Genomic DNA, 25,143 nt, shown 5'->3' on the forward strand with positions numbered 1-25,143 from the left:
AATATGGCCCCACACTTATTCACATTATTAATAACTCAGTGATTGCCTTTAAAAGAAAATTCATATTGAAGCTTACTGTTAGAAAGGCAACAAAGTCTAATGAAAGAAATAAAACTTATATTCCATTGTTTTCATTTTTTAAAGTTAGGTCTTTTACAATTTTTTGTGAATTTAAAATTTTTGTTTTTAGAAACCTTAAATTTACTGGTTCTTATAAAATTTGACATGGCAGTGCTCTTAATATTCGTTGGTCAATTTTACCATTACTTAGTGATAACTTGCATATTTTCTCTAAGAGAAGTGAAAAAAAGACTTGATCTATTAGAAGTCTGTGCCCTATTTATTATTCTCCTGATTATTCTCCAATGAGAACCCTTAAATTATTTCAGAGATGAATTAAACCTTATAGGCTTATCTCCTCTAAGAAATCTCTGACCCCATATTCTTTCCATTTATAGAGTTTTTCTTTATTGTGAACTTTTTTGTGTCTACAAAGGTTTGATCTGTAACTGTAGGCTTTCCCACATTCCATACATTTATAGAGTTTCTCTCCAGTATGGATTCTCTCATGTTCAGTTAGGAATGAATACTGGCTGAAAGCTTTACCACACTGATTACACTGATATGGTTTCTCTCCAGTATGGATTCTCTGATGCCTATAAAGGTTAGATTTGCAACCAAAGGCTTTCCCACATTCTCCACACGTGTAAAGTTTTTCTCCAGTATGAATTTTCCGATGGTCATTAAAGGATGAATACTGGTTGAAGGCTTTCCCACATTCATTACACTGATATGGTTTTTGTCCAGTATGAATCCGCTGATGTTCAATAAAGGTTGAGATGCGAGTGAAATTTCTCCCACATTCCAAGCATTTACACAGTTGTTCTCCAGTGTGAAGCCTCTGATGTTCAGCCAGGGATGTAAACTGGCTGTAACTTTTCCCACATTCACTACATTTATAGGGTTTCTCACCTGTATGGATTTGTTGGTGTCTATGAAGCTTTGCTCTACAATTGAAGGCCTTCTCACATTCTCCACATTTATAGAGTTTTTCTCCAGTATGAATTCTCTGATGTACAGTGAGGGTTGAACACTGGCTAAAAGCTTTACCACAGTCCTTACACTGATAGGGTTTCTCTCCAGTATGCACTCTCAAATGTTTGATAAGGGTTGAACTGCTACTAAATGCTTTTTCACATTGATTACATTTGTAAGGTTTCTCTCCAGTATGAATTCTCTGATGGGCAAGAAGTGATGATCTGTGGCTGAAGGTTTTCCCACATTCACTACATTTGTAAGGTTTCTCACCAGTATGAATTCTCTGGTGTTCAATAAGATGAAGACTCTGATTGAAGCTTTTTTCACATTCATTGTAAATATGAGGTTTTTCTCCTGGGTAAATCTGGAAACATCTCATTAGATCAAAATTCTGTTTAAAATCTCTCCCAAAAGTATAATATATACTGGGTACTCTTTCTGTAGGAACATTTTGTTGTCTAATAAGAACTGTGTTTATAAATAAACCTTTCCCTAATTCAAGACTTGTCTGGTCTCCAGTTCTACTGATGGTTTGCTTCTGTGAGGCTACCATTTGCCTGAGGGTTTTTTTCTGTTGCTCTTGTGTCCTGCCCTCAAATTCCAAAGCTTCTCCATACTTGATGTCCAACTTAATGGAGTTTTTCATTATTATTCCTTGAGATGTTTCTCCTGAAGAAATGTCCTGTTTGCGAGGCAATGCTTCTATTTCAGGCCATATCTTGAAACCTGGAATAAATCAGAATAGTGGCTCCTCTGCTAGAAGAGAGTTTGATACCATATAATTTCAAATATGGACTTGAATCTAGAGAAAAACAGGATAGAATGGAAGGAGAAGTAAACAGGAGTAGTGTGGGAGAATATAGTAGACAAATTAACAGTGACAACGAAGATATTGCCATCTGAGAGAAGTAAAGGCAGGGATCTTTTGAGACTAACAAAAGTCTACAAGAGATGTGACGTTCTGAAGTATGCCCAAGCCCCAAGCTCAGATCTGATTCTAAAGTGAAAAGATTTAGCTTGAGCTGATTCTAAGAAACTCTGAGTTAAAACCTGGCTTACTTTTATCAATCCATGATTGAAAATAGATTAAAGTTATATCACTAGGTGACTGTGTGTGCTTAAATAAACTATACAAATTAAATAAAATATAGATTATCTATGTTAATAAAGTTTATCTGGTTTTAGTAATAAAAATATTTAATGAAATTAAATAAGAATATGAAATATAGGCTATAAATCTGCATAAGAATATAGATCTTTCTTAATGGTATCCATCGGAAACCTAGCAGTTCAGATTTTCAAGGATCAACCAGGTACCTTCTCTCTTTTTACTCTTTCTTACAATATGATCTTCCCTGTCTATCTAGAAATGTACCCTACTACTCTAATCTTATTTGTTTACAAAAACTCAATTACTTAAGCCTAAATAATCCACCTCTTTCTGCAAATTTCAAAACATATTTTCCAAACATCCAATCACTTAACTTACATATATAAAGTTTGTGGAAATAATTCAAAGTTATTTGTTCAAGGAGAGCAGTAGCTATGTCTTATGATGATTTGTTAATTCTTTATTGTGTACAAGATAAGTACACAATTAGAATGTCTTAGATAAAAAATAAAGAATGAATGAGCAGAGTGGCCAAGTTGGAAAAATTATTATGAAGGGCAGGTAACCTTGAAAATGAAAAGAGACCTCTCCTCTCTTACTGGATTCCTGAGACTCAGTCATTTATTGAACAAATACTGAATAATTAGCAATGATAATAGGAAAAAAATAAATGGCCAAACAGTAATAGTTCATTTCTCCATGATCTGAGAAGACTCAACTGCATATTCAGATTTGAGGTTCAGAAAATGAGGATACCAATATCAATAATATTGGTAAAGAATGGAAGATACACAATAGAGGTGGGTTGGATTTCAACAGAAAAAGAAAGGAGGACCCTGTGAGTCAAAAAGAAGGCCTGTTAAAGTCATTTGTGGAGAAAGTAAACCTATGTGGGGGGGCTTATTGACTAAAGAAGGGAATTTGAGTTGGAATTAGTTAAAATTTTGGTTAAGCACAGTAAGGCCAAATATACAGTTACTAAATAACTAGAAGAATTTACTAATAGAAGGTGCTCTAAATTCTTAGACAGATAATAACAAGGCAAAAATGTTTATATTTGGTAAAATGGGCAGCTTGGATCAAAGGAAGGACAGAATGGAATCTGAAAAATAATGTAGCTGCAGTGGTCTGGCTGAATTGAGTAACTTGAGCTTCATCAGCACTGAGTTAATCAGAGAGGTAATTAATTCAATTAAAACAGAATTTAAAAAAATTTTAAAATATTACTAAATCTAATATATCAGATGCTTGAGGAACAGAATTCAAAGATCTGGCCTCTCCCTTAAATATGCACAATCTTATTATAAAAATAATTAACAAACATAACTACAATTCATTTGATAGATACAATAATCAATGCACTCCAACTATGTAGGAAGTGCTGTATGAACATGAATGATGGAAAAATTAATGCTGCCTGGGAAGTAGGAGGGCTTCCCGGGTGGTGCAGTGGTAACGACTCTGCCTGTCAATGCAGGAGACGCAAGGGACACAGGTTCAGTCCCTGGGTTGTGAAGATGCCCTGGAGTATGAAATGGCAACCCACTCTAGTATTCTTGCCTGGAAAATTCCATAGACAGGGGAGCCTTGCAGGCCAGTCCATAGTGTCTCAAAGAGTCGGACATGACTGAGCAAGCAAACAACTGAGGCAAGTAGGAAAGATAAGAAAAATCTACAGATAAGAGTGGCGTATTAGGTGGACAAATGGATCTTGAAAGACAAATAGTTTCCCAATGGACAAGGTAGAAAAGGTGATTCAAGCTGAAGGAATAACACACCAATGACAGTGAGTATGCAGATGTAGCCAGAACACTGAGCTGAAGAGGAACTGGCCACTGAGGAGACCATAAAGGAATATGAAGACAGGCTAAGATGTAGGTTTAACGTCATATTAAGGAATCTTTCTTTACTCCATGGATAATGGAGAAACAATGAAGTCTCTTAAGGTACAGGATAAATACATGAGTTTCAAAAAGACCACTGTGCTCATGGCATGGAAAATGAGTGAGAAAAAAGAGGCTCAGAGAAGGTAGGTAACTATCCTATAGCTCATGTAAGCAGGGGTAAGCGTAAGACAAAATTCGGAATGTCTGAATTCAAACCATGATCCTTAATGCCTGGTGGTGGTGGTCCTGTGTGATCAGTCACATTCGACTCCTTGTGACTCCATGCACCGCAGCCCACCAGGAACAACATGCTTGCTGACCCCTGGACTGGAAAGGCTACAGGGGTAATGTTAACAACAGCTGATTGAATATATAATCCTGGGACATGACAATCTAGTCACCAAGAAAATAAGAAATCAGAGACAAAGGAATGTTAATAATACTTTGAAATATGTGGATGGTAAAAACGAAATGAAAAAATTATTTAAAAAAATTCAAAATATGGCAGAAGGTGTAAAGTGTTAAAAAAAAATCTGTCAGACATGAACATGTGTAAATGCAGATGGAAAATTAACATGAAGAGCAAGAGGTGATAGAAGGAAGTGAGTGAGGCTGCAAAACAAAAGGTGGTGGGGAGGGAAAGAGAATGCAGGGAGTGGTATGAGAAGGAAAATGTCAAGGCAAGGACCTTCTTGATGAAAGAAAACCATTACAGCCAAGGAAGCTTGTCAGGTGGTCCTGAGCATTTCAACAGGGCTCAGAATTTCTAGGAGAGTTTTCAAACACTCCTCGCAACCTGCTTATGTATAAAGACACTTGTGCCCAATCCCCCAGTCACTTACTCACCAAGGCAGGTATCTTGAGGGATTTCTCTTTCCACCATACAGGGATCTTCTCCTTGTTGCAACTGGCAGATCAATTTTGGCATTGAAAATGGAATCCCTGCTCATCAGGAAGGAAATGGAGTTTGAACAAATGGCATGAAAAGCAAGCCCCAAACTCAAACCAGAACCTACAGGGAAGATAATACAAGTCTAGATAGAGAGGCAAAGTAGGCAGCAAAAGCACTCTCGAGAGGACTGAGGCCTTCACAGGGATGGAGCAGGAGGTGGGTCTTGGTTCAGAAACAATACGGGGCCCTGTCTATGAATGCCATGATGATGGGAGTCCTCTGCATTTTTCAGAATCTAAACGGGGGTCCAATTGAGAGGGTAACAGGCAGGAAGGCCAGGGGTCTCCAAATAGAGGAAATAGCCTGCAAGTGTCAGACATTTTTATCTCTCTTAACCGGCAGGAGGAAACAAACTAGCAATATTTTTTCCTTCTCTATACAAATTTAAAGGGAGGTTTCTCTTAAAATATTGTGTTGCCATAATGACACCCGGCTTCGCCTGAAGTTAGCTATTCTCGAGTCTAGAGATACCCAATGCCTTTTTATTATGAAAATGTTTGTCTTAAGCTATGCTAATGTACTATGCCTTTACCCCAAACTCTGTCTCCAAGTCGGTTCCGCCTCTTGGCCCAGAACCTACTTGACAAACCAGTATGGATATTGTTCCCCTAATCTATGTAAATGAAACTATTTGTATGGTGGTCTGCCCTTCTTCAAGATTCAAGTTAATCATTTTATGGCCCAGGATAAACCATTTATCCCAAAATGCATCTTATGGGTGAGGGGCCTGGTGCCATTCTGAATTTTAAGACATTCCTTTCTTTCATTAACAGACTGCTAGTGACTATATAACATCCAGCTAAAGACCAGCAGGGGGGTACTCTTTCTGCCCCCTTCTGATGCCTATGTCAGAAGCTTTCTCTATCTCCTTTATACTTTAATAAAACTTTATTACACAAAAGCTCTGAGCGATCAAGCCTCGTCTCTGGCCCCGGATTGAATTCTTCTCCTCCGGGGGCCAAGAATCCTGGTGTATTCGCGTGATTCAACAACAACCTTTCACAATCATTGGAGTAGGAGGGAACTATTAAGGAGGTGGGGTGGAAGGAAGGCAGAGGACAAAGAGCAGCATGAAGGGCATCAAAACAAACAGGTACACTTTTAATTCTACAGAGATTTGTCCTTTCCCAGGGCAGAGGACAGAAACCTGCAGACTCTGAACCTCCAAGGGAGCTCTAAAGTCCTCCCACAGCAGACTCTCCATGACAGGCAAACCTCCTTACCCAGCGAGACCAGGGTGCTGTAGTTCTCCAGCATCACCTCCCGGTACAAGGTTCTCTGGGCAGCATCCAGGTGCAACCACTCGTCCCGGCTGAAGAGCACGGCGATATCCCTAAATGTCACTGACTCCTGTAACGGCAAACCCATTCCTGTTTACCCAGGAACATCTCCCCTGGAAGACTCGGTAAGAAGGTGACACTGGGATGTGCAGCAACTATTCTGAAAATGTCTCAGGATTCTAAATATTTCAAAGCAACTGTTTATGTTACTTTTGGAACCACCCATCAACTAACAAACAATATTTATCGAGTACCCACTTGGAGCAAAGACACATGGCATGTTTGTGAGGGCATAGAAAAACAGGGCAAATTTCCTGCTGAGAAGGAATTTATATTGCACCCTGGGATCTGTCAGAGTCCATTTATCTCCTCCTTCCAATTCAAAATCCAAATTAAATGAAAAGAAAAAATCAGAGTACGTTTAGAGCAATGCTAGAAAAGTAGGAGAAATGTAACTAGTAGAACAGAAATAAAAAGGAATTTCTGAGACATAAAGCAAAGAATAAAAAAATAATACTCGTTAATGTCTATCGATGGGCTTCCCTGGTGTCTCAGATGGTAAAGAATCAGCCTGCAGTGCAGGAGACCAGGGTTGGATCCCTGGTCAGAAATTCCCAGGAGAAGACAAGAGCTACCCCCTGCAGTATTCTTGCCTGGAGAATTCCATGGACAGAGGAGCCTGGTGGGCTATAGTCCATGGGGTCACAAAGATGTTAGAGACTATGATAGAAACTTTTTATACAGTAGCCAATTTAAGTTTCATAGATATTCTATTAGGAAGACACTATAAATAATTTTGCAGATCAAGAAACAGTCCAGAAAAATTACAAAATCTTTCCTAGCTAATACTGTTCAAGTGGTGGAGCTCCTAAGTGAATTCAGGTAGACATATCTCTAAGCTATATTGTCAGATGGGTTCCGTGGACTAGAAAAAATTAGAAGAACTCAAGTACTACACAGGTGCAAAAAGGAAATGCTGAGAAGCTAAGACTTTCCAAGAGAATCTCAGTCAAACACAAAATATAAGAAGGCAGATACCAATTTTTTTTATGAAAGGGCTGAAGGGAATGACAAGCGGTACAAAGCTTAGTGGATATTATTAGAATCTATCAAAAGGTGAAAGGCACATCACTATGACTTTGCATTTCTACTTCTAGGATTCTACTACAAGGAATAATCACACAGCTGGGTAGGGATATCTGCTCATGGGTGTTCACTAAAGCATTACTTGTAAGTTAATCGTTATGGTAGGATGAATGATAAACCTGTAAACATTGTACATATAACAAATGGGACTTTGAGGATCTGTTGAAGGATTTTGAGTGGGGGAGAGATTATTCTGGATTATTATACAGGGTGATCTCATGTAATCTTAACAGTCCTTGTAAGAAGAACACAAAAGGAGTTAGAAGAGAAGGCTACGTAATGATGGAAGCAGAGACTGAAATGATATATTTCGAGATGCCAGTCCAGGTTCGATGCACGATACTGGATGCTTGGGGCTAGTGCACTGGGACGACCCAGAGGGATGGTATGGGGAGGGAGGAGGGAGGAGGGTTCAGGATGGGGAACACATGTATATCTGTGGTGGATTCATTTTGATATTTGGCAAAACTAATACAATTATGTAAAGTTTAAAAACAAAATAAAATTTAAAAAAAAATAATAAAGATGCTTGAAAAGGCCACAGACCAAGGAAAATAGGGGGCCCCTAGAAGATGAAAACAAGACCAGGAAACAAATTCCCCACCCCTCGCCCTACAGCCAAGGCAGAATCAGCCCTGCTGAGAACTTGACCTTAAGTCAGTGAAACTGAATTCACACTTCTGACCTCCACAACTACAGGAGAATACATTTATGTTGTTTTAGCCACTGAATTTGTTATAATTTGTTATAGCAACAATGGAAACTAATACAATGGTGAAATTTTCAAGACAACCTACATTATCTATCAATAAAAGAATAGATAAGCAATTTATACTGCATTTAGCCCATGATATGTTATAAAGCCATTAAACAGAATGAGGTAGATTTGTATGCCTGACATTGGAATTTGTGATATATTATCGATTCATATGAAAAAGCAAACTCCCGGTCAATATGTGTTGAAAAATTCTTTATCTCTATATGCATAGGTGCATACAAAAATATCTGGAAGAAAACAAGCTGTTCCAGATTATTATTTGATATTTTAGAGAGGGACAGAATGGCACTCTACCACTTATATCCTTCATTAGGCTTACATTTTTTACAGGGTGTATGTTTGTTTTGACTTTTTTTAAGATTCCACTTTAATTTACATATTCATTTTTTAGCTTTGCATTTTTGGTGGCTGCTGAGAATCATAATATACATTCTTAGTTTTTCACAGCATATTTAGAGCTAATACATTATTTCACATAGAAGGTAAAAACCTTGCAAACATATGGTTCTTCTTCATGTTGTAGTTGTTACCAAGTTATTACAAAGACATTCCCAGATCATAAAGTTGACAGGACTCATCAGCTCACTCTGAGACTGCTCATGGAAGGCAAACAGTACAATTTTGTTGTTGTTATTTAGTCATTGACTCTTTTGCAACCACATGGCTCCTCTGTCCTCCTGTCAGGCTCCTCTGTCCATGGAATTTCCCAGGCAAGAATACAGAAGAGGGTTGCCATTTCCTTCTTCAGGGAATATTCCTGATCCAGGGATCAAACCTGCATCTCCTGCATTGGCAGGTGGATTCTTTACCACTGAGCCACCTGGAAGCCTGAAGGGTACACTGCAGCAAAATAAAAACTGTGTAGGAAAGTATTGGAAGCCAGAGATGCTTCATGAGTCTCCTTATTTGCATGCACAGACTATGCTGTGTCATTGGATCTATTAATAGACAAGAATTCTTGGTTTGGGGGAGCTTAAAGGAGAAATGCTCAGCAGGGGCTTTTTATGCATCAAGCATGGCTTGACATACCACATAAGCCAGTTGCAAATCAAGTGAAGATGACCCTGAGGGTGGTCAGTAGCGTTTAAAGAGTACATCCAGGGCTTCCCTGGTAGCTCAGTGGTAAAGAATCTGCCTGCCAATGCAGGAGACACAGGTTCAGTCCCTGAGCCAGGAAGTTCCCACATGCCTGAGAGCAGCTAAGCTTGTGCAAAACTATTGAACCTGTGCTCTGGAACCTGGGAGCTGCAATTACTGAGTCCACATGCCATAACTACTGAAGCCCTCATGCCCTAGAGCCTGGGCTGTGCAGCAAGAGAAGCCATCACAGTAAGAAGTCCATGCACTGCAACTAGAGAGCAGCCCCAACACTCCGCAACTAGAGAAAAGTCCATGCGGCAACAAAGACCCAACACAGTCAAAGAAAGAAAGAAAATTATAAAAAATAAAATAAGAGCACATCCATTGCCCTTATCTTGGCCAGGAACCAAAAAAACAGCCATTCAGGCATCCCTGGAGACAAAACTTTTCCAGTCCAGACCTTAATGAATTCTAAATTCACAGTTGTTATATACATTACATCCACTTACATGATAAACTCCATAACACAAGACTATATTTTTGCTTTAAACAAGCACATGCATACCAAGCCTGGTAGGCTCCAGTCCATGGGTTGCAAAGAGTCAGACACGACTGAGCGACTTTACTTTCACTTTTCACTTTCATGCATTGGAGAAGGAAATGGCAACCCACTCCAGTATTCTTGCCTGGAGAATCCCAGGGACAGAGGAGCCTAGTGGGCTGCCATCTATGGGGTCGCACAGAGTTGGACACAAACTGAAGCGACTTAGCAGCAGCAGCAGCAGCAGCAGCATGCATACCAAAGAAACTGAGAGGAAAAATTAGTTATATATTTCTATAATATATATATTTATCCAGACAGTCACCACTTTTAATACGCTTAATTTCCTTCTTAAGATTACATCTGGCATTGTTTCCTTTTAACTTGAAGAACTTCCTTTAGCACGTCTTATACTGCAGAACTGCTGATGATGCATCAGCTTTGTTTTCTTTTATCTGAAAATGCCTTTATTTTACCTTCATTCTGGAAGAATATTTTCATTGTTTACAGAATTTCGGGTTGACAGTGTTTTTCTTCCGGCACATAAAAGGTCATTATTGTTTTCTGGCCACTGTTGTCTCGAATGAGGAGCCAATGGACATTCAGATATTGATTCTATGCATATAACATGTTTTTTCCACCTGTCTGCTTTAAAATCTCTGGTTTTTGGTGACTTGTCTATGACTTCTCTGCCTGATACTATTGGCACCATCTACAAATGGATGTTCAGTGCTTAAAAGGTGGCTAGTTTGAATTGTGAAGTGCTATCTATATAATACACATCAGAATATTTACTAAAAATATTTATATATATATACACACATACATATATATATACACATATGTGTGTGTGTGTATATATATATATATATATATATGATACTTCAATAATTTAATACTCATAACATGTGGAAATGTGAGATGTATGGATGTGAGAGCTGGACCATAAAGAAGGCTGAGCGCCAAAGAGTTGATGCTTTTAAACTGTGGTGCTAGAGAAGACTCCTGAGATCCCTTGAACAGCAAGGAGATCCAACCAGTCAATCCTAAAGGAAATCAACCATGAATATTCATTGGAAGGACTGATGCTGAAGCTGAAGCTCCAATACTTTGGCCACCTGATTTGAAGAGCCAACTCACTGGAAAAGACCCTGATGCTGGGAAAGACTGAAGGCAGAAGAAGGGGACTGCAGAGGATGAGATGGTTGGATGCAATCACTGACTCAATGGACAAGAGTTTGAGCAAACTCCAGGAGGTAGCAAAGGACAGGGAAGGCTGGTGTGCTGCAGTCCGTGGGATTGCAAAGAGTCAGACACAACTGAGCAACAACAACACATGTTGAAATAATATTTTGGGTATACTGGGTCAAGTAAAATATTTATTAAAATTAATCTGCTTCTGTTTATTTTTTACTGGGACTACTAGAAAGTTTACTTTTTAAATTGAAGTATAGTTGATTTCCAGTGTTGTGCCAATCTTTGATGTACAGGAAAGTGACTGAGTTATACACACATAGACATCCTTTTTTAATATTCTTTTCCACTATGGTTTATTACAGGAGGTGGACTATAGTTTCCTGTGCTATACAGTAGGACCTTGTTGTTTATCCATCCTATATATAACAGTTTACATCTGCTAATTCCAAACTCCCAGTCCTTCCCTCCCACATCCCCCTCCCCTTTGGCAACCACAAGTCTGTTCTCTGTGAGTCCGTTTCTGTTTTGTATATAGGTTCATTTGTGCTCTATTTTAGGTTTCACATCAAAGTGATATCATATGACATTTGTCTTTCTCTTTTTGACTTACTTTACTATGTTAATCTCTAGTCACATCCACGATGCTGCAAATGGCATTACCACTTTCTTTTTATGGCTGAGTAACATTCCACTGTACGTGCATATACACACACAGACACACACCACACCTTCTTTAACCACTCATCTGTCAGTGGGCGTTTAGGTTACTTCCCGTCTTGGCTATTGTGAATAGGGCTGCCATGAACATAGGGGTGCATGTATCTTCTTAAATTATAATTTTGTCTGGGTATATGCCCAGCTGTGGGACTACTGGATCATACAGTAATTCTATTTTTAGTTTTCTGAGGAACCTCTACACTGTTTTCCACAGCGGCTGCATCAACTTACACCAACACTGTAGGAGGGTTCCCTTTTCTCCACACCCTCTCCATCATCTGTAGACCTTTTTTGCCACTTTAGTTTTTAATTGAAGGATGATTGCCTTACAGAATTTTGTTGTTTTCTGTCAAACATCAACAAGAATCATCCATATTCCCTCCCTCCCAAACCTCCCTCCCATCTTCCTCCCCATCCCACCCATCTAGATTGTCACAGGGCCTGTTTGAGTTCCCTGAGTCATACAGCAAATTCCCGCTTGCTATCTATTTTACATATGGTATTGTGAGTTTCTATGTTACTCTCTCCATACATCTCACCCTCTCCCCCCACCTTCCCCAGTGTCCATAGATCTGTTCTCCATGTCTGTTTCTCCACTGTTGCCCTGCAAGTAAATTCATTAGTACCATCTTTCTAGATTCCATATATATGTGTCAGTATACAATATTTACATTTCTCTTTCTGACTTACTTCACTCTGTATAATAGGCTCCAGGTTCGTCCACCTCATTAAAACTGACTCAAATGTGTTCCTTTATTATGGCTGAATAATATTCCATTGTGTATATGTACCACAGCTTCTTTATCCATTCATCTGTCAATGGACATCTAGGTTGCTTCCATGTCTAGCTATTGTAAAGAGTGCTGCAATGAACACTGGGGTTCATGGGTCTTTTTCAATTTTGTTTTCCTCAGGGTAGTGCCGGGGTCCAGCCCTGGCTGATCCAGGGAGTTCCAAGCGGGGACGGCGTCGGCGAGGATCAGGATACAATAGCTTCAATTAGATATTAATTAGAGATGTAAAGAGTAATAGAATGAGAATAGCTCAGCAGGAAAATTCAGTGGAGAAAAGAGGCTGAGTAGCTTGGTTTACGCAGGAGACCAATAAAACTTCAAGACAAGAAGTTTGCACCATTTATGTAGGCCGCAGGCGTCCTTCCATTCTCCCGAAGGAGAGGAGACACTGAGGTCTCCCCGGTCAGATCTTAGAAGCCCAGGCATAATTAGTAAGCATGGCGGGTTCCGCGCTCCAGATGGAGACTCAGCCAGAGTTTGAGAGAGAGAGCGACATGGGGAGACCAGTATTTCGAGCAACTGATCCCAATTCTTTATTTTCCATGGTCTACTTTTATACACTGAGATGTTATGCAAAAGTCACGTGGGGTCAGCAGTCCTGACTTTTATCAAAGTCAGGTGCTTCATACAAATGTATACAGAGGTCTTAGGGGTGTTACATCATCTTCTGGCCAGGGGGCCTGCTGACAATTTATGACCCTCTCCTTGTGACAGCGGTCAGTCAACCAGGACACTTATTTCTCCAGGGGTGATTATTCTTAAAACAGACCCCACCTTCCGAAGGTATCAGATAAAGTTACATTCCTATAGGGTGAGGGTGTAGTGGGTTTTAATTAAGGATAGAATTTACTTAGCCTAAGGTCTAACATGATTAATATCAAAGATTAATACTTATTTCTTCTATATATTCATTAATGTGTGTAAGGGCAGGGGATGTGGAGACTTAGCAACAAACATTGGCTCAACAAATGAAAAACCCTTCACCAATACAATTTCTAATCAGCCCATTATACTTATACTAATAGTTTTCTAACTTTTCTAAGGAACCTGTTTTCAGAAGGTTTAAAGCATCTCATGCCTCTCACGGTTGGGAGGCTGTGAGCAATCACATGTGGCTGGACAAGCCTGTCAGGCAAGCTAGAGAACCCTCAGAGGAGTTTGTAGATTAAAACACTCTGTCATGCCCAGGAGTTTTTACTAACTGGAGCTCTAAGTTAACTCCTTCTCCGAAAGAGGTGGTGGGGGACAGCCCCCCGTAAAGTCAGAGGCGTAGGTGAGAGCACAAAGTAGTAAAGTAGGCAGGCTCTGGTTATGGGGGTAGATGCTCGAGGATTTCCAGGGGGACTCCTGAGGCTCGATCCCGCCTTTGCGTATGTCGAGCCTCCTTCCTCATGACCTTTGCCACAGGCGGAGTGCCTTGCGCTGGCCCCCAACAGGGTAGTATGCCTAGTAGTGGGATTGCTGGGTCATATGGTGATTTTAGTTTTTTAAGGTATCTCCATACCATCTTCCATAATGGCTGTATCAATTTATATTCCCACCAGCAATGCAAGAGGGTTCCCTTTTCTCCACACCCTCTCCAGCATTTACTGCTTGTAGACTTTTTGATGGCAGCCATTCTGACCAGAACTGATGATTTTGAACTGTGGTGTTGGAGAAGACTCTTGAGAGTCCCTTGGACTGCAAGGAGATTCCAACCAGTCCATCCTAAAGGAGATCAGTCCTGGGTGTTCATTGGAAGGACTGATGTTGAAGCTGAAACTCCAATACTTTGGCCACCTCATGTGAAGAGCTGACTCATTGGAAAAAACCCTGATGCTGGGAAAGATTAAGGGCAGGAGGAGAAGGGGACAACAGAAGATGAGATGGTTGGATGGCATCACTGACTCAGTGGATGTGGGTTGGGTGGACTCTGGGAGTTGGTGATGGACAGGGAGGCCTGGCGTGCTGTGGTTCATGGTGTCGCAAAGAGTCGGACACGGCTGAGCGACTGAACTGAACTGATTCTGACCAGCATGAGATGGTACCTCATTGTGGTTTTGATTTGCATCTCTCTGATAATGAGTGATATTGAGCATCTTTTCATGTGTTTGTTAGCTAACTGTTATGTCTTCTTTGGAGAAATGTGTTTAGATTTTTTTCCCCACTTTTTGATTGGGTTGTTTGTTTTTTTGGTTTTGAGTTGTATGAGCTGCTTGTATATTTTGGAAATTAATTCTTTGTCAGTTGCCTTCTTTGCTATTATTTTCTCCTATTCTGAGGGTTGTCTTTTCACCATGTTTTTAGTTTCCTTTGCTGTGCAAAAGCTTTTAATTAGTGGGTTCGTTGAGGGTCGGACACGACTGAGCGACTTCACTTTCACTTTTCACTTTCATGCATTGGAGAAGGAAATGGCAACCCACTCCGGTGTTCTTGCCTGGAGAATCTCAAGGACAGGGGAGCCTGTTGGGCTGCCGTCTATGGGGTCGCACAGAGTCGGACACGACTGAAGTGACTTAGCAGCAGCAGCAGCAGGTCCCACTTATTTATTTTTGCTTTTATTTCCATTACTCCAGGAGGTGGGTCATGGAAGATCTTACTTTGATTTATGTCATCAAGTGTCCTGCCTATGTTTTCCGCTAAGAGTTTTATAGTTTCTGTTCTTATATGTAGGACTTTAATCCATTTTGAGTTTATCTTTGTGTATGGTGTTAGAAGTGTTCTGACTTCATTCTTTTGCACGTAGCTGTCCAGTTTTCCCAGCAGCACGTATTGAAGAGACTATCTTTGCCCCATTGTATATTCCTGCCTCCTTTGTAAAAAAAACAAAGTACCCATAGGTGTGTGGGTTTATCTCTGGGCTCTCTATTTTGTTCCATTGGTCTATATTTCTGTTTTGTACCAGTACCATACTGTCTTGATGACTATGGGTTTGTAGTATAGTCTGAAGTCAGGAAAGTTGATTCCTCCAGCTCCATTCTTTCTCAAGACTGCTTTGGCTATTCACGGTCTTTTGTGTTTCCATATAAATTGTGGGCTTCCCTGGTAGAGATGGTAGAGAATCAGCCTGCAATGTGGAAGACTTGGGTTTGATCCCTGGATTAGGAAGATCCCCTGGAGGAGGGCATGGCAACCCACTCCAGTATTCTTGCCTGGAGAATCCTCATGGATGGAGGAACCTGGCAGGCTAATGTTTATCGTGTCGCAAAGAGTCAGACATGACTGAGTGACTAAGCACACATGAATTGTGAAAGTTTTTGTTTTAGGTTTATGAAAAATGCCATTGGTAATTTGATAGAGATCACACTGAATCTGCAGAGTGCATTTGGTAGTATAGTTACTTTCACAATATTGGTTCTTCCTACCCAGGAACATGGAATCACTCTCCATCTTTGATTTCTTTCATCAGTGTCTTATAATTTTCCGTATACAGTTGTTTTGTCTCCTTAGGTAGGTTTATTCCTAGATATTTTATTCTTTTCACTGCAATGGTGAATGGGATTGATTCTTTAATTTCTCTTTCTGATTTTTCATTATCAGTATATAGGAATGCAAGTGATTTCTGTGTGTTGACCTTGTATCCCATGACTTTGCTGAATTCACTGATTAGCTCTAGTATTTTTCTGATACTTTCTTTTGGGTTTTCTATATATACTATAATGTCATCTGCAAACAGTGAGAGTTTTACTTCTTCTTTTCTGATCTGGATTTCATTTCTTTTTCTTCTCTAATTGCCATAGCTAGGACTTCCAAAACTATGTTGAATAATAGTGGTGAGAGTGGACACGCTTGTCTTGTTCTTGATCTTAGAGGGAATGCTTTTAGTTTTTCACCACTGAGAATAATGTTTGCTGTGGGCTGATCATATTTGGTCTTTACTATGTTGAGGTGGGTTCCTTCTATGCCAGCTTTTTTGACATGTTTTTATCATAAATGGGTGCTGAATTTTGTCAAAGGCTTTTTTTTGCTTCTATTGAGATGATCATATGGTTTTTATCTTTCAGTTTGTTAATATGGTGTATCACACTGATTGAGTTGTGTATACTGAAGAATCCTTACATCCCTAGAATAAACCCAACTTGATCCTGGTGTATGAGCTTTTTAATGTGTTGCTGAGTTTTACTTGCTAGAATTTTCTTGAGGATCTTTGCATCTATATTCATCAGTGATATTGGCCTATAATTTTATTTTTTTTTTTGTATTGTCTTTGCCTGGTTTTAGTATCAGGGTGATGGTGGTCTCGTAGAATGAGTTTGGAAGTATTCCTTCCTCTGCACCTTTTTGGAAGTTTCAGAAAAATAGGCATTAGCTCTTCTCTAAATATCTGATAGAATTCCCTTGTGAAGCCATATGGCCCTGGGCCATATGTTTTGGGGGAGATCTCTGATCACAGTTTTTATTTTAGTGTTTGTAACTGGCTTGTTCATAATATCTATTTCTTCTTGGTTCAGTCTTGGGAGCTTGAACTTTTCTAAGAATCTATTTCCTCTTGGTTGTCCATTGAGTGCCAAAGAATTGATGCTTTTGAACTGTGGTGTTGGAGAAGACTCTTGAGAGTCCCTTGGACTGCAAGGAGATCCAACCAGTCCATTCTAAAGGAGATCAGTCCTGGGTGTTCTTTGGAAGGAATGATGCTAAAGCTGAAACTCCAGTACTTTGGCCACCTCATGCAAAAAGTTGACTCATTGGAAAAGACTCTGATGCTGGGAGAAATTGGGGGCAGGAGGAAAAGGGGACGACAGAGGATGAGATGGCTGGCTGACATCACCGACTCAATGGACGTGAGTTTGAGTGAACTCTGGGAGATGGTGATGGACAGGGAGGCCTGGCGTGCTGTGATTCATGGGGTCGCGAAGAGTCGGACATGACCGAGCAACTGAACTGAACTGAACTGTCCATTTTATTGGGCTTCCCTTGTTGCTCAGCTGGTAAAGAATCCACCTGCAATGCGGGAGACCTGGGTTCAGTCCCTGGGTTGGGAAAATCCCCTGGAGAAGGGAAAGGCTACTCACTCCAGTATTCTGGCCTGGAGAGTTCTGGGGACTGCATTTTATTAGTATATAATTGCTCATAATATCCTCTTAAGATCGTTTGTATTTCTGCATTGCCTGTTTAAGCTCTCCTTTTTCATTTCTAATTTTGTTGATTTGATTTTTCTCTCTTTTTTACCTTGATGAGTCTGGCTAGTGATTTGTTAATTTGGTTTATCTTCTCAAAGAACCAGCTTTTAGTTTTATTAATCTTTGCCACTGTTTCCTTCATTTCTTTTTCATTTATTTCTGCTCTGATCTTTCTTATTTCTTTCCTTCTACTAATTTTGGAGGGTTTTGTTCTTTTTCCAGTTGTTTTAGCTGTTAAGTTAGGTTATCTATTCTATGTTTCTCTTGTTTCTTGAGGTATGATTGTATTGCTATAAACTTCCCTCTTAGAACTGCTTTTGCTGAATCCCATAGGTTTTGGGTCATCATGTTTTCATTGTCATTTGTTTCTAGGAACTTTCTATTTCCCTTCTTATACTTTCAATGACCTCTTTGATACTTAGTAATGTATTACTTAACCTCCATGAGTTTGTGTTTTTTGCATTTCTTTTCCTGGGGTTGATATCTAGTCTCATAGCGTTGTGGTCAGAGAAGATACTTGATATAATTTAAACTTTCTTAAATTTACTGAGGCTTGATTTGTGGCCCAAGATGTGGTCTATTCTGGAGAATGTTCCATGTGCACTTGAGAAGAAAGTACTCTTCTGCATTTGGATAGAAAGTCCTGAAGATATCAATTAGGTCCATCTGGTCTAATGTTTCATTTCAGGTTTGTGTTTCCCTATTGATTCTCTGTTTTGATGATCTGTCCATTGGTGTTAAATGGGGTGTTAACATCCCCTACTATTATTGTGTTCTTGTTGATTTCCCCTCTTATGCCTGTTAGTATTTGCTTTACGTATTGAGGTGCTCCTATGTTGGGTGAATAAATATTTACAATTGTTATGTCTTCTTCTTGGATTGACCCTTTGATTATTATGTAGTGTACTTTTTTGTCTCTTATAATATTTATTTTAAAGTCTATTTTTGTCTGAAATAATGATTGCCACTCCAGCTTTCTTTTGGTTTCCATTCACATGGAGTATTTTTTCCATCCTTTTACTTTCAATCTGTATGTGTTTCTTGGTCTGAAATGGATCTCCTGTAGGCAGCATATATATGGGTCTTGCTTTTGTATCTGAACATTCAGTCAGTCTGTATCTTTTGGTTGGTGCATTTAATTCATTTACATTTAAGGTAATTATTGATATGTATGTTCCTATTAGCATTTTCTTGATTGTTTTGGGTTTGTTTTTGTAGGTCTTTCCTTTCTCTTGTGTTTACTGGCTATGTAAGTCCCTTTAGTATTTGTTGGAAGGCTGATTTGGTGGTGCTAAATTCTCTTAACTTTTGTTGTCTATAAAGCTTTTGATTCCTCCATCAATTCTGAGATCTTTGCTGGGTATACTAATCTTGGTTGTAGATTTTTTCTTTCAGTACTTTAAATATATCCTGCCATTCCCTTCTGTCCTGCAGTTTCTGCTGAAAGATCTGCTGTTAATTGTATGGGTTTTCCCTCATATGTTACTTGTTGCTTTTCCCTTGCTGCTTTTAATATGCCTTCTTTATGTTTAATCTCTGTTAGCTTGATTAATATGTGTCTCAATGTGTTTCTCCTTGGGTTTATCCTATAAGGGACTCTCCGCACTTCTTGGACTTGATTGACTATTTCCTTTCCAATGTTGGGGAAGTTTTCAACTATAATTTCTTGAAAATTTTTCTCAGTGCTTTTCTCTTTTCTTCTTCCTCTGGGACCCCTATAACTCGAATGCTGGTGTGTTTAATATTGTCCCAAAGGCCTCTGAAGTGAAGTGAAAGTCGCTCAGCTGTGTCTGACTCTTTGTGACCCCATGGAGTATACAGTCTATGGAATTCTCCAGGTCAGAATACTGGAGTGGGTAGCCATTGCTTCTCCAGGGTATCTTCCCATCCCAGGGATTGAACCCAGGTCTCCCACATTGCGGGGGGATTCTTTACCAGGTGAGCCACCAGGGAAGCCCAAACTTCTCTGAGGTTGTCCTCAATTTTTTTTCACTCTTCTTCCTTTATCCTGCTCTTCAGCAGTTATTTCCACCATTCTATCTTCCTGCTCACTTATCCCTTCTGCCCCAGTTATTCTGCTACTGCTTCCTTCTTGGGTATTTTTAATTCAGGTAGTTGAGTTACTCACTTGTTTGCTTATTCTTAATTTCTTCCATGTCCTTGGTGATTGTATTAATTGTTTCTTGCATTTTCTTCATTCTATTTTCACGTCTTCGGAGCATCTTTACTATCATTATTCTGAATTCTCTTTCAGGTAAATTGCTTATTTGCTCTTTGTTTATTTGGTCTTGTGAGTTTCTACCTTGTTCTTTGATTTGTGCTGTATTTCTCTGTCTTTTCATTTTTTTTTTCCTAACTTGCTCCAATTGAGGTCTCCCTTTAGGGTTGTATTCATTCTTCCTTTTGGTTTTTGCCCTTGGAGGGAAAGGTTGGTTGAGTGGTTTGTGTTGACTTCTTGTTAGGGTTGACTTGTGCCTGTGTTCTAGTGGGTGATCAAGCAGATAATTACAGAAATAATGGGATATATACACACACTCCACACACACAGTTATAACCAAAGCATTCTAAGGAAAAGAGTACAGGAGATTGACTTGGTGAACAAGGGAAACCCAGAGTGATATTGACCAATTAAAAGCAGAGCTAACTAAAGCTCAATCTGGAAAACTGAGCCTGAGCAGAGTGCAAACTAGGGAACATAGCAAAGAGAGCTCAGCAATTTAACTTGCTTGGTGAAAAAAGAAAAAGGAGGAAAAAAAGAGGAGAAGGCAGAGAAAAGAAAAGGAAGGGGTGGAAAAGAAGGTTAAAAAAGAGAAAAGCAAAGATAAATAGACATATGTGGAAAAGATTTATATATATTCAGGATTAGCCACTATATATATATATATATATAAACTACAATATTTATATATATTCAGGATTAGCTGGTAAAGAACTATAAGAAAAGCAGTCAAATATATCAAAAACAAATCAGAAAAATCACAAAAAAGGTGAAAAAAAAAGAAAAAAAATCTTAAAATGAAAATTTTAAACAAGGAAAACTCTACAGCCCTGAAAAAGGCTCATGTGAAGGTAGAAACATGTAGGGGGAATAAACAGTGTGCTTTATAAGAAAAGTTCTCAAGGTCATAGTTCTTGGTTGTGGTCTGCCTCCACGGATGAGGTTGGATTAGTGTCCTGTGATGTTTTCCTGGTTGGGGGAGCTTGTGCCTGTGTTCTGGTTGATGGAGCTGGATCTTGTCTCTCTGAAGGGCAGTGCAGTGTCCAGTAGTAGGTTTTGGGGTGTCTATGAGTTCAGTATGTCTTTGGGCAATCCTCTGGCCTTGGCAGTGTTCAGTCAGTTCAGTTCAGTCACTCAGTCGTGTCCGACTCTCTGTGACCCCTTAAACCATAGCACGCCAGGCCTCCGTGTCCATCACCAACTCCCGGAGTCCACCCAAACCCATGTCCATCGAGTCGGTGATGCCATCCAACCATCTCATCCTCTGTTGTCCCCTTCTCCTTCTGCCCTCAATCTTTCCCAGCATCAGGGTCTTTTCCAATGAGTCAAGTGTTAGACACTTCTATTTCCACAGCCACATCAAAGTGGCCCTCTCAGCATATCTTATCTGCCGCCAACCCTCTATTTGTCCCTAGAACCTTTGCCAATGCTTCTGTTCCCTGGTCCCACCCTGCACTACAGGCCAAAGCTTGCTAGGTAGGAGCTTGTGAGGATCTTTTCTCAGCTCCCCGACCACACCCTCTGCATCTCAGAGACTTGTATGGGCTTCTGTCAGCCCCCTGAGCTTACCCCCTGTGTCATGGGGCTTGTGTGCACTTGTTTCAGCTCACCAGGCCACCTTCTATTATCACAGGGCTTATGTGAACTTATTTCGGCTCACCAGCCACTCTGCTTCACAGGGCTTGTTTTTGGCTCACTGGCCAAGCCTCTATGCTGCAGGGCTTGTATGTTCTTTTGGCTCCCCAGGCCCACCCTCTGCACCCTGAGGTTTGTGTGCACTGGAGAGGTTTGTATGCTGTGCCACTCTCAGCTACCCCAGCCTGCCCTCTGCACCGCAAGGGTTGTGTGCGCTGCAGAGGTTTGTATGCTTCCCTTCTCTAGGCAACCCGGCCTGCCTTCTGTGCTGCAGGACTTCTATGGGCTTCTCTCAGTTCCCCAAGCCTGCTGTCTGGTCGGGGCCACAGTCTGAGGACCTTTTATGGGCTGAGAATTGCAACTTTCTCTGTTTTCTGCCCTCTTAGTCCCTGCTTTGCCCAGTTTTCTGAGATTCCGCCGCTCGCCCTTGGGCCTGCCTGTGAGGGAGCTTCCCAGTGCATGGGAATCCTTCCTGTTTCAGGATTCCCTCTCTTGGGGTACATGCTCCTGTCCAGGAGTTCTTTGTCTTTTCCCTTTTTATGTCTCCATCCTCTCTCCTATCTCATTTCAGGGAGCTTAGCTTGCCCCTCCTGGAGGCCTGGGGTCTTCTGCTATCACCTAGAGGTTGTTTTGTAGGGGTTGTTTGGTATCTTGATGAGTTTTTTGATGTATTTGTGGGGAGGTTGACAATCTCCTCATCTCACTCCTCTGTCATCTTCTTCCACTCTCCTGGTATGATGACCATTCTGACCAGTGTGAGGTGGTACCTCATTGTAATTTGATTTGCATTTCTCTAATAATTAGCCACATTGAGCATCTTTTCATGTGCCTACTGGCCATATTTGTCCTCTTTCAAGGAAAGTCTATTAAGATCTTCTGCCCATTTTTTGATGGGGTTCTGTTGCTGTTGGGTTGTTCAGGTTGTTTGTATATTTTGAAAATTAAGTCCCAGGATTTGCGAATATTTTCTCCCATTTCATAATCTTTTTGTCTTTTCAACGGTTTCATTTGCTGTGCAAAATCTCATAAGTTTGATTATGTCCTATTTGTTAATTCATTTCTATTGCCTTGGGAGACTGACCTAAGGAAACATTGGTATGACTTATGTCAGAGAATGTTTTGCCCGTGCTCTCTTCTAGGAGTTCTGTGGTGTCATGTCTTGTTTAACTCTTTAAGCCCTTTTGAGTTTATTTCTGTGCATGGTGTGAGGATGTGTTCTAACTTCATTGATTTACATGCAGCTGTCCAACTTTCCCAGTACTGCTTGTTAAAGAGACTTTTTCCTATTTTATATTCTTATCTCCTTTGTCAAATATTAATTGACTGTAGGTGTGTGAGTGTACTTATGGCTCCCTATTCTCTTCCATTGATCTGTATGTCTGTTCTATACCAGTACCACACGTTTTGATTACTGTAGCATTGTGGTATTGTCTGAAGTCTGGGAGAGTTGTGCCCGTTATTTTTTTTTTTTTTTTTTTTACCTCAGAACTGCTTTGCCAATTCTGGGTTTTACGATTCCATATAAAATTTTGGATTATTTGTTCTAGTTCTGTGAAGAAATGTCATAGGCATTTTGATAGGGATCACATTAAATCTGTATATGGCTTTGGGTTGTATTGCCATTTTAATAATATTAATTCTTCCAATCCAAGAGCATAGAATATCTTTCCATTTCTTTGAATCCTCTTTAATTTCTTTTATTAATGTCTATAGTTCTCAGTGTACAAGTCTTTCACCTCCTTGGTCAGGTTTATTCCTAGGTATTTTATATTTAAGGGTGCTATTTTTAAATGTATCTTTTTACATTCCCTTTCTGATATTTCACTGCTAGTGTACAGAAATGCAACTGGTTTTTGAATGTTAATCTTATATGGCTACTTTGCTGAGCTCATTTATCAGATCTAATAGGTTTTGCATTGAGTCCTTAGGGTTTTATATATAGTGTCACGTCATCTGCATATAATGATAATTTTACCTCTCCCCTTCCAATTTGGATGTCTTTCATTCCTTTTTCTTGTCTGATTGCTTGGCCAGGACCTCCAGTACTATACTGAGTAGAAGTGGTAAGACTGGGCATCCTTGTCTTGCTTCAGTTTTTCAATAAGAAGGCTGTTAGCATTTTACCACTGAGTACTGTACTGATTGTGGGTTTTATAAGTGGCTTTTATTATGTTGAGATTTACTTTTTATTATATTGAGATATGGCCCATCTATTCCCACTTTTGTAAGAGTTTTTATCATGAATGAATGTTGAATTCTGTCAGACACTTTTTTTTTGCCTCTATTGAGATGATCCTGTAGTTTTCTATACTTTTCTTTTGTTAATGTGGTGTATTACATTGATTGATTTGCAAATGTTGAACTATCTCTGTGAACTTGGGATGAATCCCACTTGGTGAGGATGTGTAATCTTTTTTATGTGTTGTTGGATTTGGTATGCTAATATTTTGTTGAGAATTTTTGCAACTATATTCAAATATTTTATTGTCATTCAGTCATGTCCAACTCTTCAGGACCCCATGAACTGTAGCCCACCAGGCTCCTCTGTCCATAGGATTTCCTAGGCAAGAATACTAGAGTGGGTTGCCATTTTCTTCTCCAGAGCATCTTCTTGACCCAGAGATTGAATCCATGTCTCCTGTATTGGCAGGTAGATTCTTTACTTCTGAGCCACCAGAGAAGCTCCATATTCAAAATACTGGACTGTAAATTTCTTTTTTGGTGATGTCTTTCCCTGGTTTGGGTATCAGGGTGATGGTGGCTTCACAGAATGTCTTTGGGAGTGTTTCTTCCTCTTTGATCTTTTGAGAGTTTGAGAAGAATCAGCATAAGTTCACCTTTGCATGTTTAGTAGAATTCACCTATGAAGACATCTGGCCCTAAACTTTTGTTTGTAGGTAGTTTCTCTCTTAAATTACAGATTCTATGTCACATCTAGTGATTGGTCTGTTCAAATCATCAATTTCTTCTTGATTCAACTTGTGGTATGTATGTTTCTAGAAAGTCATCCATTTCTTCTAGGTTGTCAATTTTGACAGAGGATCCTGGCAGGCTAGAGTCCATGGGGTCACAAAGAGTCAGATATGACTAAGCATGCACTGCCTGCCTGCATGCATAATTGTTCATAGTATTCTCTTGAGGGTTTTTTGCATTTCTGCAGTATCAGTTGAGATTTCACCTTTTTCATGTCTTATTTACTTTGGGTTCTCTCTTCTTCTTCGTGGGCCTGGCTAAAGGGCTGTCAATTTTCTTTATCCTTTCAAAGAACCAACTATTGGTTTTATTGATTTTTTTTCTACTGTTTTTTTTTTTTTTTAATCTCGATTTATTTCCTCTCTGATCTTTATTATTTCCTTCCTTCTGCTGACATTATGTTTTGATTGTTCTTCTAATTCTTTTAGGTGGTAGTTTTAATTGTTTACTTGAGATTTTTCTTGGTTTTTGATGAAGGCCTGTATCACTGTGAACACCCCTGTACAAATTGCTTTTGCTGCCTCTCACAGATTTTGTATGGTTGTGTTTTCACTGTGATTTGTCTCAAGGTTCTTTTTAAATATTCCTTTTTATTTCCTCATTGACCCACTGGTTTTTCAGTAGCATGTTGTTTGGTCTCCATGTAGTAATTTTTTTTTTTTTTCACTTCTTTTCCTGTGGTTCATTTCTAGTTTCAT

General features: G+C 39.7%; 1 protein-coding gene across 1 annotated transcript in view; it reads right to left on the bottom strand.

Moving 5' to 3' along the window:
• Positions 1 to 319: 319 nt before the first annotated feature.
• Positions 320 to 25,143, bottom strand: part of ZNF354C (zinc finger protein 354C) — a 68,567-nt gene continuing 43,743 nt past the window's right edge. Inside the window, 4 exon segments of the mRNA XM_086408019.1 lie at positions 320 to 412; positions 415 to 1,764; positions 4,882 to 4,977; positions 6,211 to 6,337. Coding sequence (XP_086264145.1) covers positions 381 to 412; positions 415 to 1,764; positions 4,882 to 4,977; positions 6,211 to 6,337 — 1,605 coding nt within the window. The 3' untranslated portion in view covers positions 320 to 380.

The sequence above is a fragment of the Bos grunniens genome, chromosome 7 (genome assembly GCF_055505025.1).
Source record: "Bos grunniens cultivar Pamir isolate PY7600 chromosome 7, Bosgru_T2T1.0, whole genome shotgun sequence".
In the NCBI taxonomy this organism is placed as follows: domain Eukaryota; kingdom Metazoa; phylum Chordata; class Mammalia; order Artiodactyla; family Bovidae; genus Bos; species Bos grunniens.